Raw genomic sequence first — 15,786 nt, forward strand, 5'->3', positions numbered from 1 at the left:
GCTCCGCCTACAGCTGGGGGATTCCCCGGCTCGTGTGTCGTGTTGGAATCGGAATAATCGGAGTTGGCTCGGTTTAGCCAAGCAGGGTGATTTTTTTATTCCGAGTCGCACTAGCGACAGGGCTATCCGAAGGTGCTTGAGGTAGGTTATGTCTGTCTGGTTTCATTTCGAAACCGCAGTTTACTGTTACTATCGCATAAAGCGTTATAACTGGTTGGGTTTAGCTCGACGAGCACTAAACTAATCAAGGCCTTTACGAACCGCAGTTAACTACGTCGGCATTGAAGTAAATTAGGTTGGGAAGCGTTGTTTTTCCAAAATCGGTATGTTCTACGTAGGTGGTCGACATAAACACGATGGGACATTGTGGCATATCTTCAATCAAACCCGATTAAATGAGCTCTGAAACGCATGACCGGCAGCCGAGAGGGCTGGAGTAGCACCGCAGGTCGCTCATACGTTCATTGAACGTCGAAGCGCTGCAAGCTAGCGAGTTAGCTAGGAAAATGTCCTCGGTATTAAAGGAAATTTAAGGCATTGGACATTGTAGCTCATAGGTAGTTTAGCTCATAGACATTGTTATAACTTAAACATATGCGTTACTTTTTACCGTATCAGATCAGCTGGCCACCTGCTACTGAGATCGTCTCATTAATTAACTTTTCTGTTTGGCTATCTCTCTGTGCTAACTTGTGCAGACCTTGGCAAGCGAGTTTAAATAGGTGAACTAAAATTTAGCCACGTCTGACATGTAGTCGGCAATAACGTGTATTTTAAATCGTTTCAGAAGTTTGGCAGCAGCATACTGTGTATACTGCCTTCAACGTTGAAACGTTCATTAACCCAGGATTCATGACACGAGTGGAAGCGAAATGATGTAGGCTAAATTTTAAGGACAATTGGTTACATTTAAGAAAAGGCGATAAAATGGTTACTGACACTAGTCCAGAGAAACGTTGCGGCTAGATCAAATGTAAATTATTGACCCGAGTGATTGACAGTCAATCACCCCGTATCATATAACCATATTTCAATTTTCCTTAAAACGGGAAAACTGGAGACCAAGCAAGTGCATTCCCTGACGCTGTAAGGTTAATTATGTCTAATTCTAATTTTCTCTGTTTCCTGTCCTAAGCTACCCATGCATAACTCTCTCTCTCTCTCTCTCTCTCTCTCTCTCTATCTCTCTCTCTCTCTCTAGCTTAGCTTGGTGTGACTGTTGCTTTTCTCCGTGTGTGGGGCCAAGTGAGAGAGAGCATAGGATGGCTGAACAGAGCGAAAGTCAGGAGGACTTTGCAGAGTTGTGGAAGCTCATGTAAGCTCGTATTATGTCCAACCATTACTCCCAGTTTAGTGCATTTAAAATGTAACCATTAGAAGAGAGGGAAATGTGACTTGGTGAATCAAGAATTATGTCCATTTATGTTGCCTTGTTTCTTTTTTTGTTTTGTTTTTTCTTCATGAGTCACTGTGTCATCTGTCTGTGTTAACCAGTTGCCAAAATCCTTCGTAAACAACTGGTTCAGTAACTGGGTACTGGTTAGCCACTTATTTGCATGTGCACATGCTATCTTCCCAAAGCGACAGGAAGTAAAAGCAGTTTCAGTAAAAGTGACTGAATTTTGGATGAAATGTTGCATTATTACAGTATTGGCTGTTTCTCTTGTCTCTCTGTTGTGGTTTTATCTTTCTCACTTTGTCGCTTCTCTCTGTTTATGCTTGTTTGCAGAACTCAACCGAATGGGGAGGAGACCAGCTATGATGATGTAAGTATCTTTGTCACTATGTTTCCACTCTTAGCCATCAGTTTATACACTGAGAATGTGGGAAAAGCAAACTGTGTAAATGTATTTGGGTCATGTGCATGAGTATGTGGGTTTTTACTATTAGTGTATTTATGTTTGGGTTATATAATGTGTATAAATAAATGTGTGGGGTTTTGATGTAAATATGTATGGGTAATGTGTGTAAATGCGTTTATGTATTTTGGTATGGTATTTGTGTGTGTGTGTTTTGTATGTGTATAAATGTGTAGGTTGGCAGTACATGCCTATATGTGTATGCATGTTTTGGTGAACAATTGTTTTTTTGTATATCTACCTCAGTACCTGCAGGACGGATTTGATGCGGAGCTCTTTGAGGATGTATCATCTCAACCTCCTCAGCCATCTATGTCCACTCCTCCCCCTGATGGAGGTTCACCTCCCTCCTCCACTGTTCCCACCACCACTGATTACCCAGGCACTCATGGTTTCCATCTCCGGTTCCAGCAGACCAGCACTGCCAAGTCTGTCACCTGCACAGTGAGTCCCTGACAACACACTCACACACCTGTACATCCACTCACACACCTGTACATCCACTCACACACACCTGTACATCCACTCACACACACCTGTACATCCACTCACACACCTGTACATCCACTCACACACCTGTACATCCACTCACACACACCTGTACATCCACTCACACACCTGTACATCCACTCACACACCTGTACATCCACTCACACGCCTGTACATCCACTCACACACACCTGTACATCCGCACACACACCTGTACATCCACTCACACACACCTGTACATCCACACACACACCTGTACATCCACTCACACACCTGTACATCCACTCACACACCTGTACATCCACTCACACACACCTGTACATCCACTCACACACCTGTACATCCGCACACACACCTGTACATCCACTCACACACACCTGTACATCCACACTCACACACCTGTACATCCACTCACACACACCTGTACATCCGCACACACACCTGTACATCCACTCACACACACCTGTACATCCACTCACACACACCTGTACATCCACACACACACCTGTACATCCACACACACACCTGTACATCCACTCACACACCTGTACATCCACTCACACACACCTGTACATCCACTCACACACACCTGTACATCCACTCACACACACCTGTACATCCACTCACACACACCTGTACATCCACACTCACACACCTGTACATCCACTCACACACACCTGTACATCCACTCACACACACCTGTACATCCACGCACACACATACAGATGCAGACTCACTCAAACACTATATGTGCTCATTTAGGAAACACATGCATCACTCATTACACTAAATATTCCTGTAAACATTTGTCAGACTGTTCATTTCTGTAAGAGTCATGCCTTCTCTAAACCAGTGCTTTTATACCGTCAGTGGGAACAGCCATAAAACTCTATGACTTCTCTTAGAAATGTAGCCCTGCGTGGCAGCCTTTTACACACACAATACAGTGTATTTTCACTGTAATACCATCCCCATGCATGGGGAGATGAAGCGTACAGTACTAACAAAGGCTCGTATGAGCTGAGGGTAAATCTGTAAAGGAGCATGAACATGCAGACACAGACTCACACACATTAAATGATATTTCAGAGGGAATATGTTAGTACATGAGTATATTAGGACATCAGTATATGAGTATATATGTATAGTTTGTCTCTCTCACCTCGCTGATGAAACAGAAGCGTTTCCTGGAGTCACTCCTGACCTCCAACTGATCTTTTCTCCACTAAAATGTCAGTTAGACCCTCCAACTCTAACCCTAACCCTTACCCTAATCCTAGTCCAACTCTAATCCTGGTTAAAGAATATTTTAACAGAGTCCCTCATTTTATTGGTCTGTCCAAGGAAGAAGCTGTCAGTCTGGGTAGAGTTTTGTTTTTTTGGTATGAAAATTGCGGCATTGCTGTGAGTTGGAGACATGAATGGACATGTTCGGGTTAGGGGTGTGTGTGAAGCTGTGTCCAGCAGTGACGGGGGTCGCAAGGCGCCTCCCCCCACTCCTCAACCCCTCTCCTGCCTACAGGTGGCTTTTTGGTTTTTTGTTGGGTTTTTTTTTGTACAAGCAAACTCTTGTCACTTTCGTGATGTAAGGGTGGTCTGTCAGTGAAGTATGGATTATCAATTACTATAATTGATAATCCATAGAGACATATAATTGACAATCCATAGAGACAATCCTCCCAGTGCTACAGCATGTTAATCTTAAGATCTGGAAGATACTGGGGTCTTACACCATTTGATTTGATTTGTGTGTGGATTGGTGTATAGATTGGTATATAGGTGCATAGACTGTATTGTTTTATAGGGATAGAGTTACACAGATTGGTGTATAGATTGGTGTATTGGTTGTACTGGTATACAGATTGATGTATGGTTGTATAGATTATACAGGTGTATGAACTGGTGTGTGGAGTGTATTGTTTTATAGGCATATGGTTGTATACACTGGTATAGATTGGTTTAGTGGTGTAGAGACTGGTGTATTGGTGTATGGTTGTATAAATTGGTGTAAATATTTATAGACTGGTTTATTGGTGTGTAGACTGTGTTGTTTTTTAAGCATATGGTTGTGTAGAGACTGGTTTATTGGTGTGTAGACTGTGTTGTTTTTTAAGCATATGGTTGTGTAGAGACTGGTTTATTGGTGTGTAGACTGTGTTGTTTTTTAAGCATATGGTTGTGTAGAGACTGGTTTATTGGTGTGTAGACTGTGTTGTTTTTTAAGCATATGGTTGTGTAGAGACTGGTTTGTTGGTGTGTAGACTGTGTTGTTTTTTAAGCATATGGTTGTGTGGAGACTGGTTTATTGGTGTGTAGACTGTGTTGTTTTTTAAGCATATGGTTGTGTAGAGACTGGTTTATTGGTGTGTAGACTGGTGTGTGGGTTGTATTGGTGTATAAATGTGTGTTAGTGTGCGGATGTAGAGAAACGCAGCAGGGCAGAGGCATGTCAGGACTTGTCTGGAGAGCAGTGTGGGGGTGGGGCAGAGACTGTATGTGAACTACACAGCATTTAGAAGACTGTGAGAGAGGACGAATCCTGTCTGACCCCCCCCCCCCCCTTCGCTCTGTGTGCTGGAGGATAAACACAGAGAGTGAGACTGTAGGTGAGACAGATTTGAAAAAAGAGGAGACAGGGACTCAGTGGAGGGCACCTGAGTGTAGGGTAAGAGAAATCCTAACCTTCTGATGTAGTATGATTTACTCCAGGACCTGTTACCTGCACGGTTTGGAATAGGTTGGGCAGTTCTTTTTTTCAACTGTTGTGATTAAAGAGGTCTGTTTCATTCTTATGCTGATGACTGTGTTATTTTTACGTGGTAAGACCCTGTTCAGTCAGAGTTTCCTGGGAAGAGCTTTGTGAGTGGGGTATTATTAGCTTGTAAGTTCAGTGATCTTGGGTGTTTGATGGTTGAAGTTGAGTTGTGAGGTCACTGAAAGGATAATGACTGTTTAGGAAGACCTCAGATTGTCTTACTTTTTATTATAAAGATTGAAGTCCACAGTTTGAAGATTGACACTTACGCTGATGCGTTAAGTCCTAAGGCAGACTGTCAAAGTAAGGCTGGTTCATGAGAGGAGAGTGGTAGAATGAAGTGGTAAACATGATTCTAATGTGTTTAGAGTTGGTATCATTGTGAAAAGACCCATCTAGTGGCTTTATTAATACAGTCCTTTTATGACTCAACACACACACTTTGACACTGCCACATTAAATTTGGGTCAGATTATTTTAAATCATTATGAAGGACATAAATATAATACACACTGGGTTCACTATCTGTGAGAAAAGGTGGGGGTATGTATTTGCATTTATAATCTAACAGAATGGGGTGTATGTGTGGGGTTCTTTAAGGTATGGTGAACCCAGGTGATTTAAGCAGGATGCGGGTTGGGTAGAGGGGAGGGTCCACAGGGTGAAGGGGTGAGGCGCGAAGGCTCTGTGTGACACCAGTTTTGAAAGGACTTCGGCAACTACTGACAAAAAAAAAAAACCCTGTTTAGTTTGTATCCATATAAGCACTAAAAGAATAAAAATGGAAATGAACTGTGGAGCAGGTGAACTGAAGACCTGCCTCTCATAGCGTGTCTCCCGTGAGCTGTTCCTGCCTCCCATAGCGCGTCTCCCGTGAGCTGTTCCTGCCTCCCATAGCGCGTCTCCCGTGAGCTGTTCCTGCCTCCCATAGCGCGTCTCCGGTGAGCTGTTCCTGCCTCCCATAGCGCGTCTCCCGTGAGCTGTTCCTGCTTCCCATAGCGCGTCTCCCGTGAGCTGTTCCTGCCTCCCATAGCGCGTCTCCCGTGAGCTGTTCCTGCCTCCCATAGCGCGTCTCCCGTGAGCTGTTCCTGCCTCCCATAGCGCGTCTCCCGTGAGCTGTTCCTGCCTCCCATAGCGCGTCTCCCGTGAGCTGTTCCTGCCTCCCATAGTGCGTCTCCCGTGAGCTGTTCCTGCCTCCCATAGCGCGTCTCCCGTGAGTGGACGTGCAGTTTGGATAAGGGACAGCTGATCTGGGGGTTTTTTTGTGTTTTGTTTAAAGTGGTATACCATTTGCAAGCGATAGCAAATTTTTTTGGGGGAGTACATTTTGCCCTCTTTGGGGGGGGGGGGGGGGGGGGGTTTATGGATTGTTTTTTTCCTTGTTGTTGTTGTTGTTGTTGTTGTTGTCCGACACGGGATGGTTGATGCTCTCGGCAGCCTGCTGGTGTTCTTCATGGGATTCAAAGACACTCTAGAACTTTCGGAGGTGGACTCTATCCAATATTGTGTTTATATGGACTATTAGTTTAATTTTGGAATCAGTGGGGGACATTTAAGGGTTTATGTTCTTTGTAATTGATAAGTTCATTCTGTAATACATAGCGCTGTGCGTGTCTTGACACTTCTCTGTTGTTGTGCGGTTCATTCGTTCACTGTGGTTGAAACCAAAACTAAAGTCTGTGGGTATTTTATGTTTTGGGTAATCTGACAACCTGTGGCCAGACCGTTCCTAACGTTTATCACGGTCATGTTTCTGATGTCCTCTGATTTCTTCATGTGTATTTTCTTTTCACTTTCCCCATCCAAAAGAACCTCTTGTGCATTTAACACAAACCCAATTAACCAAAGGTTCCGTGTTACAACACTCTGAAATGTGTGTGTGTGTGTGTGTGTGTGTGTGTGTGTGTGTGTGTGTGTGTGTGTGTGTGCGTGTGTGTGTGTGCAGTATTCCTCAGAGTTGAATAAGCTGTACTGTCAGTTGGCTAAGACGTGTCCAGTTCAGATGGTGGTAGATGTTCTTCCTCCTGCTGGCGCGATGCTCAGGGCGACGGCTGTCTATAAGAAATCAGAGCACGTTGCTGAAGTCGTCCGACGCTGCCCGCACCATGAGAGGACCCCAGAGAATAACGAAGGTACACACACACACACACACACACACACACACACACCAGAATGTTCAGTAAATCTTCATATAGTTATGTGGGTGAGAGAGGTAGCCAGCCGGCCTTTCAGTAAAAGTCATATTTTTATCATCTGAAATACAGTTGGCCCTCCGTATCAAAAATATCTGGGGGGAAAACAAAATCCAAAAAGTTCCAAAAAGAATTGTGTATTTATTCCATTTAATACACGGCTTTGCTGAATACTCGGTTCTGATTGGTCAATTACGGCATTCTACGGTCTGTTATTTCTGAACAGCGGACCGCTGCTATGTATAACGGACAGTTGCCATGGACACAGTTCTGAATCTAACGGACTGTTTTTGTTTTAGCGGAAGCAATAAACTAATTTGTGTCAAATGATTGACTTCTTTAGTGAGTAGCCGTGTAATAAGTGGGATAATGTGCAGCGAGCAGGTCATTATTGCGAGATCAACATCACCCTGACGCTGCGCATTATCCCTTACCTATTTCTCTTTCAGGTCACTAAACAAAAGAAATCTGTAAGTGTTGAAATAAAAAAAAGTTACGTTGTTGCTGGCGTGTATATAGTTAGGCCTACAATGGCTGCGTCTGTACTGAACATACGCTGACTTTTTCTCAGTGTTGTTATTTATTCCATGTTGTGTCTGTGTTTCATGTGATTCTCAGTGTTGTTATTTATTCCGTGTTGTGTCTGTGTTTCATGTGATTCTCAGTGTTGTTATTTATTCCATGTTGTGTCTGTGTTTCATGTGATTCTCAGTGTTGTTATTTATTCCGTGTTGTGTCTGTGTTTCATATGATTCTCAGCGTTGTTATTTATTCCGTGTTGTGTCTGTGTTTCATATGATTCTCAGTGTTGTTATTTATTCCATGTTGTGTCTGTGTTTCATGTGATTCTCAGTGTTGTTATTTATTCCATGTTGTGTCTGTGTTTCATGTGATTCTCAGTGTTGTTATTTATTCCGTGTTGTGTCTGTGTTTCATGTGATTCTCAGTGTTGTTATTTATTCCGTGTTGTGTCTGTGTTTCATATGATTCTCAGCGTTGTTATTTATTCCGTGTTGTGTCTGTGTTTCATATGATTCTCAGTGTTGTTATTTATTCCGTGTTGTGTCCGTGTTTCATTGTGTCTTGTTCTTTACTATCCTGTTTCCAGTGTTCACTGCGGTTGTCCTGAAGGATCTTTAAGCTTAGCCAAATGTGAAGAATCTACACACAAACACTATTAATCTGTCCTTTCAAACCTGTCCTTCAGTTCTTCTGAAATATTTCATACAAATGTGTTTTCCATTCGTTCTTGTGCAGTTTGCTGTTAAATTGATAAATGTAGCAACATCTGACATGTGGTGGCCCCTGCCTCCAAATGTAAAGCCAGGAACTGAGTCAAGACCAGACTGCATGTGCTTGTCTGATGGATCCAGTAAATCCTCTTTATACTGTAAATGGTCTGCTTTGCTATCAGAAGCAGCATTAAGGTAGCACTCCGGGTTTTAGAGATCTGGGAAAAAGTCTCGCAGTCTCTTTAAGCTCAGTTTTGGGCAGAGCGCACAACTCATCTGAGTCAGATTTAAGGAAAAAATTGAGTGAAAAATCCAAGAAACATGTCTGTTTTACTTCTCTCCCTCAGGTCCTGCTCCTCCGGGACATCTGATTCGTGTGGAGGGGAACGCACGGGCTGTTTATCAGGAGGACTGTCACACCCGGAGACAGAGCGTGCTTGTCCCATATGAACCTCCACAGGTCAGAGTCACCACTCACACTACGCCAGTGTTACAGGAGTGTAACTCACACTACGCCAGTGTTACATGAGTGTAACTCACACTGCGCCAGTGTTACAGGAGTGTAACTCACACTGCGCCAGTGTTACAGGAGTGTAACTCACACTGCGCCAGTGTTACAGGAGTGTAACTCACACTGCGCCAGTGTTACAGGAGTGTAACTCACACTGCGCCAGTGTTACAGGAGTGTAACTCACACTGCGCCAGTGTTACATGAGTGTTACTCACACTGTGCCAGTGTTACAGGAGTGTTACTCACACTGCGCCAGTGTTACATGAGTGTAACTCACACTACGCCAGTGTTACAGGAGTGTAACTCACACTGTGCCAGTGTTACATGAGTGTAACTCACACTACGCCAGTGTTACAGGAGTGTAACTCACACTGTGCCAGTGTTACATGAGTGTTACTCACACTGCGCCAGTGTTACAGGAGTGTAACTCACACTGTGACAGTGTTACAGGAGTGTAACTCACACTGTGCCAGTGTTACATGAGTGTTACTCACACTGTGACAGTGTTACAGGAGTGTAACTCACACTGCGCCAGTGTTACAGGAGTGTAACTCACACTGTGCCAGTGTTACATGAGTGTAACTCACACTACGCCAGTGTTACATGAGTGTTACTCACACTGCGCCAGTGTTACAGGAGTGTAACTCACACTACGCCAGTGTTACAGGAGTGTAACTCACACTGCGCCAGTGTTACAGGAGTGTTACTCATACTGTGACAGTGTTACAGGAGTGTTACTCACACTGCGCCAGTGTTACAGGAGTGTAACTCACACTGTGCCAGTGTTACATGAGTGTTACTCACACTGTGCCAGTGTTACATGAGTGTTACTCACACTGTGCCAGTGTTACATGAGTGTTACTCACACTGTGCCAGTGTTACAGGAGTGTTACTCACACTGTGCCAGTGTTACAGGAGTGTTACTCATACTGTGACAGTGTTACAGGAGTGTAACTCACACTGTGACAGTGTTACAGGAGTGTTACTCACACTGTGCCAGTGTTACAGGAGTGTTACTCACACTGTGCCAGTGTTACATGAGTGTTACTCACACTGTGCCAGTGTTACAGGAGTGTTACTCACACTGTGACAGTGTTACAGGAGTGTAACTCACACTACGCCAGTGTTACAGGAGTGTAACTCACACTACGCCAGTGTTACAGGAGTGTTACTCACACTGCACCAGTGTTACATGAGTCTTACTCACACTGCACCAGTGTTAGTGTTATTCACGACAATGCCTACATTACTTTTAATGCATGTAATATATCTTAGTACACTGTAATTGGTGATATAATGAAGTGTGTATGTGTCTTTGTACCGAAGTGTGAGTGTGTGTGTTTTTGTGTGTTTGTAGCTGGGTTTGGAGTGTGGTTTTGTGTGTTTGTAATGAAATGTGTGTGTGTTTTTGTATGTTTGTAATGAAGTGTGTGTGTGTGTGTTTTTGTGTGTTTGTAGCTGGGTTCGGAGTGCACCACTGTCCTGTATAACTACATGTGTAACAGCAGCTGCATGGGAGGAATGAACCGCAGACCCATCCTCACAATCATCACTCTGGAGACACAGGAGTGAGTCTGTGTGTGTGTGTGTCTGTGTGTGTGTATATGTGTGAGTGTGAGGGCAAAGTTCCTTGAACAGTAAATTGCAGGATATACATTTGTTAGAGGTGTATGTCTGACTGTGTGTGTGTGTGTGTGTGTGTGTTGTAGGGGCGCGTTGCTTGGGCGACGCTGTTTTGAGGTGCGTGTGTGCGCATGTCCTGGTCGGGACAGGAGGACTGAGGAGGGAAACTACCGGAAGCTCCTGGAGAGCAAGAACAGCTCAAAGACCTCCACTTCCACCAAACGGAGTAAGCCTTTCTCTCTGTGTGTGTGTGTGTGTGTGTGTGTGTTACAGGGAGTGACAGCATAATTAGTGTGTTTGTTGTGTCTTGTAATTTTGTGTTGTACTATTGAATAGATGTTTGTGTTAGAGTACCTGTGTAATGTTTATAGTTTATTAGGGATGCAGCAGTACAGTGGGCCCACAGTTCGGCATGTATCATGGTTTCAGTATCTTTAAAAAGATCAAAACACATCAGCCTTTGAAAAACAAACAACAAATTTGTCTATTGACAAATAAAACTGTCCATTCAGCCAAAACAGCAGCATGACTGACTGGGCTGACAGTGAGAGAGCAAGGCCTGCAGACTGGACTGTGTGTGTTTACTGTCACTGTATTGAACGCTGAATCCAAAATGTTCCCACACAGCGGATTTATACGACAGAGCATTAGGGCCACGTTTAGGGGAAAAAATCGGAGATTTCAAGAATATGGTCATAATATTACGAGAATAAAGTCGTAATTTTACAAGAGGAAGTTACAGAATTTTATGGGAATGAAGTCATAATATAACGTGAATGCAGTCGTAATTTTAGGCTATGTGTTATTTTAGAGGGGAAATATCAGAAGAGCAGCTTGCCACCTGCGTTACAATGAGGAACTTGGAGCATCTTGTGAAGTCATACTTTAGTATAGGTTTCACAAACAATGACACTTGAGACAAACAGCAGTTTCTAGAAGCAGGCTCAGGCCACTGTCTGTCCTCTCACCAGTTTTGTTGGTTGTTGGTAATATATTTTCCTAAAAATTATGGGGGTTTTTTCTCGAAATTTTACAGTTTTATTCTTTTTATATTGTGATTTTTTTCTTGTAAAATTACAACTTAATTCTCATAATAGTACCACTTGTTGTCTAGAAATATTATGACTTCTCCTTAAATTGCAACTTTATTCTTGTAATATTATGACTTACTTTTCTCAGTTACGATTTTATTCTTGTAATATTACAACCTTATTCTCGAAATCTCTGAGTGTTTCTCTGTCATTGTGGGCCTAGTGCTCTGTCGTAGATTTGACAGACAGCTGTGCTTCTCTCTGTCTCGCTAGCACCCGGCGTTGTCACGTTGGAGCTGAGAGAATTGTTTTTAGTTTCCCCTCTTTTCTCCAGCTCCTATTTGCATACAGAGCCCTGATTGGCTCCAGGGAGGTTCTGATCGGCTCCAGAGAGGTTCTGTGGATCTGAAGGTACAATGCGTGTGTAGTCTGCAGCGCAATAAGCAAGTTTTGGAAATGATAGGAAAATGACAGGCATATCGTAATACCGCAGTTCACATGTGCGTGTGGAACCGTGGGGGTTGTGGCGGACGGTTTGACGACATACCGTGTACTGTTGCATCCCTATGATTTTATTCATTCTTTGTTTAATGTAACCACAGCTATGACAGTAGATTGTCTTGTAGACTGTATCCAGGTCAGTTGTGTCAGTTGGAGTCTGGGTCCTGACTGTGACCTCTGTGTGACCCTACAGGTGTGAAGGAGCAGGCAGTTCCACGTCCCGAGGTCAGCAAGAGAGCCAAGTGCAGCTCCAGCTCCGACCCAGAGATATTCACTCTACAGGTGCGTTTGTGTGCGTGTGTGTGTACATTCTACAGGTGTGTGTGTGATATTCATTCTAAAAGTGTGTGAGTGTGTGAGAGAGATGCTCAGTGTACAAATCTGTGTGTGTGTTTAGGTGCGTGGACGGGATCGTTATGAGATGTTGAAGAAAATTAATGACAGTTTGGAGCTGAATGATCTGGTGCCCCCTGCTGACCGAGAGAAGTATCGCCAGAAACTGTGAGTTCTCTCTGCTCATGATGTCTCTCTCTCTCTCTCTGTTACACACACACACAAGCACTGTTACACACACACACAAGCACTGTCACACTCACACACAAGCACTGTTACACACTCACACACAAGCACTGTTACACACACACACACAAGCACTGTTACACACACACACACAAGCACTGTTACACACACACACACAAGCACTGTTACACACTCACACACAAGCACTGTTACACTCACACACAAGCACTGTTACACTCACACACAAGCACTGTTACACACACACACAAGCACTGTTACACACACACACACAAGCACTGTTACACACACACACAAGCACTGTCACACTCACACACAAGCACTGTTACACACACACACACAAGCACTGTTACACACACACACACAAGCACTGTTACACACACACACACAAGCACTGTTACACACACACACAAGCACTGTTACACACACACACAAGCACTGTCACACTCACACACAAGCACTGTTACACACACACACACAAGCACTGTTACACACACACACACAAGCACTGTTACACACTCACACACAAGCACTGTTACACACACACACAAGCACTGTTACACACACACACAAGCACTGTCACACTCACACACAAGCACTGTTACACACTCACACACAAGCACTGTTACACACACACACACAAGCACTGTTACACACTCACACACAAGCACTGTTACACACTCACACACAAGCACTGTTACACACTCACACACAAGCACTGTTACACTCACACACAAGCACTGTTACACACACACACACACACAAGCACTGTTACACACACACACACACACAAGCACTGTTACACACAAGCACTGTTACACACACACACACAAGCACTGTTACACTCACACACAAGCACTGTTACACACACACACAAGCACTGTTACACACATGCACTGTTACACTCACACACAAGCACTGTTACACACACACACAAGCACTGTTACACTCACACACACGTATTTATTTTCATTACCATGTCCGCACCACTGCTTTGACCTAATAGACCTGAGCAGTCTCCATCTACTTCATCAGTGTCTCCATCTCCACATTTGGTGTCATCTCACTCTCTCTCCCTCTCTCTCTTTCAGAGTGTCCAAGCCCAAGAAAGAGAGGGATGGATCTGCCCCAGCACCCAAGAAAGGAAAGAAGCTGATGATGAAATCAGAGAAGAGTGACTCTGATTGAGAGAGAGAGAGAGGGAGAGGGAGAGGGAGAGAGGGAGTTTTCTTTTCAGCATTTCGGTTCTCATACAGTCCAGACTCTTAATAAGCTGTCATAGCCTAGATTTCACCTTGACCATCGCATCTCCTGTTAATCGCTCTCTCTCTGTGAGGCCTTTCATTTAGTCATTCATCAGTTCTCCCTGGCAGTGTGTGGTACGGTTTCACACACCGCTCTCCCTCCCTCCTTACACTGTTATGTTAATCAGAGCAGGGCCTAGGCATGGGTGGGGACGACCCGTTGGTTGGGGAGGGAGGTGCTCGTGCTCTGTGCTCCAGTATGCAGGCTAATCTCTGGATGCTGCTGCAGCTGTACTGTGTGTTCTGTTGGCAGAGGGGTGGGGCTGTGGTTGTGTCAGTGGACAGGCTGCTGTGTGGTAGAGTGTCATGGCACCCAGTCCATCTCCCTGTCACACAGCATCAGCACTGACACAGTCACACACCACACAGAGATTGTCAGAAGCACGGACGAACACTGTGTTCAGTCGTGAGGAATCTGAAACTCAGGAAATCCCTCCTGTTTCTCTCCATGAAACTCCTGCCTTCTGCCTTAGCTTTTTCTACTCTCTGTCATGCTGTTTCAAGTCAGCATATGTTCTCCCTGCTGCTTTTAGAACTGGTAGTGATAGTTTTTTTTATACTCTGTTTCATTACTGTATACCCCTGCAGAGTTCTTATGGATGCATACTTGAATTGAAATTCCATTTGGTAAAATTAGTCTTCAGGGGTTCTTTTTTCAAAAAAAAAAGAAAAAAAGAAAAACAAATAAATTTTATTCTTTCTTAAAAACACGTGTTTATTTAATTTGATTGATATGATACAGGATGGAGTGTCACACAGTGAAAGATGAAATCATAAAGTAAAACTGTAATGCAGAAAAAACAGTTTGAAGAAATCAGCTGCTGATTGGTCTTAAGGTCAAGCAGACAGCTGCTGATTGGTCATACAGACAGACAGGCAGTGTCTCTGTCAGCTCAAAGCTGCGGCTGATTTCTGTCATAGAGGCGTATGTTCAGTCATAATATTCTGTGAGAGTGAAAGACTGTCTGGGCCTGTGGAGCCACTGAGTCTTTGTACTTTCAGTTTGAGAATGATATAAAATAACTGTAAGATGTTTTAGTTTGAATAAGCCTCAAACATAACATAACATTAGGTATGACTGTACGCAAGCGTTTAAAATTCTCCATATAAATTTCTAACTAACTCTCAGTAGACAGACTGCATTCCCAGAACAGATCACTAGTCTCCGTCTAGAATCCTCCAGTTTAAAAGTCAGTGCACCATCACATTGACCCTCTCATGAAATCCAGACCTCTGTCACATCACATCACCATCTCTTCACTCATGAGAAAACGAACAAATACCTTTAATGTCACTGTACAAGAACAATGAGATTCAGTAAAAAAAAAAAAAAAAACCCGCACTGACAGACTGGACATCCTCCTCTGACCAGTGGGGAGCGCTCAGTCGTCCACATCAGCCTGAGATGGTGTTTTGGGCGAGGAGATCGTGATGAGTGTGCGGCCATCCAGCGGGGCAAACAGCGGGTACAGCGTCTCTTGGAAGCTTCCGGTGAAAGTATAAATGTGCTCATGCTTTTCAGCATTATAGAAGGAGATCTGACCCTCCTCATAGTCCAGGTACACGCCCACCTTCCTGGGCACCAATGACAGTGGCAGGGGCGTGTCTTGTTTGGTACAGGCAAAGAACTGCCGTGTACTGCGCCAGATCACCCAGTACCCTCCAGAGGGCTTCATGGGAAAACGTCCGTGGCGCTTTGAAGTCGCCGTGGTAACCCCTAGCTTCCAGTACCCATTGTTTGCCAGGTCGACC

The 15,786-nt window shown here is 44.0% G+C and overlaps 2 protein-coding genes across 2 annotated transcripts in view; one reads left to right on the plus strand and one right to left on the minus strand.

Moving 5' to 3' along the window:
- Positions 1–62: 62 nt before the first annotated feature.
- On the plus strand, positions 63–14,618 carry tp53 (tumor protein p53). Its single transcript, XM_030792125.1, has 11 exons — positions 63–141; positions 1,202–1,315; positions 1,730–1,766; positions 2,106–2,303; positions 7,049–7,235; positions 8,875–8,987; positions 10,497–10,606; positions 10,748–10,887; positions 12,405–12,475; positions 12,591–12,694; positions 13,822–14,618. The coding sequence occupies exons 2-11, from the start codon at positions 1,263–1,265 to the stop codon at positions 13,916–13,918; spliced, it is 1,110 nt and encodes a 369-aa protein (XP_030647985.1). The 5' UTR covers positions 63–141; positions 1,202–1,262; the 3' UTR covers positions 13,919–14,618.
- A 798-nt stretch (positions 14,619–15,416) lies between these two features.
- Positions 15,417–15,786, minus strand: part of LOC115828799 (E3 ubiquitin-protein ligase TRIM39-like) — a 13,220-nt gene continuing 12,850 nt past the window's right edge. The window contains exon 10 of the mRNA XM_030792895.1: positions 15,417–15,786. This exon is cut by the window's right edge and continues 175 nt beyond it. Within this exon, the coding sequence (XP_030648755.1) occupies positions 15,417–15,786 (370 nt within the window).

Source organism: Chanos chanos, chromosome 15 (assembly GCF_902362185.1).
Source record: "Chanos chanos chromosome 15, fChaCha1.1, whole genome shotgun sequence".
NCBI lineage: Eukaryota > Metazoa > Chordata > Actinopteri > Gonorynchiformes > Chanidae > Chanos > Chanos chanos.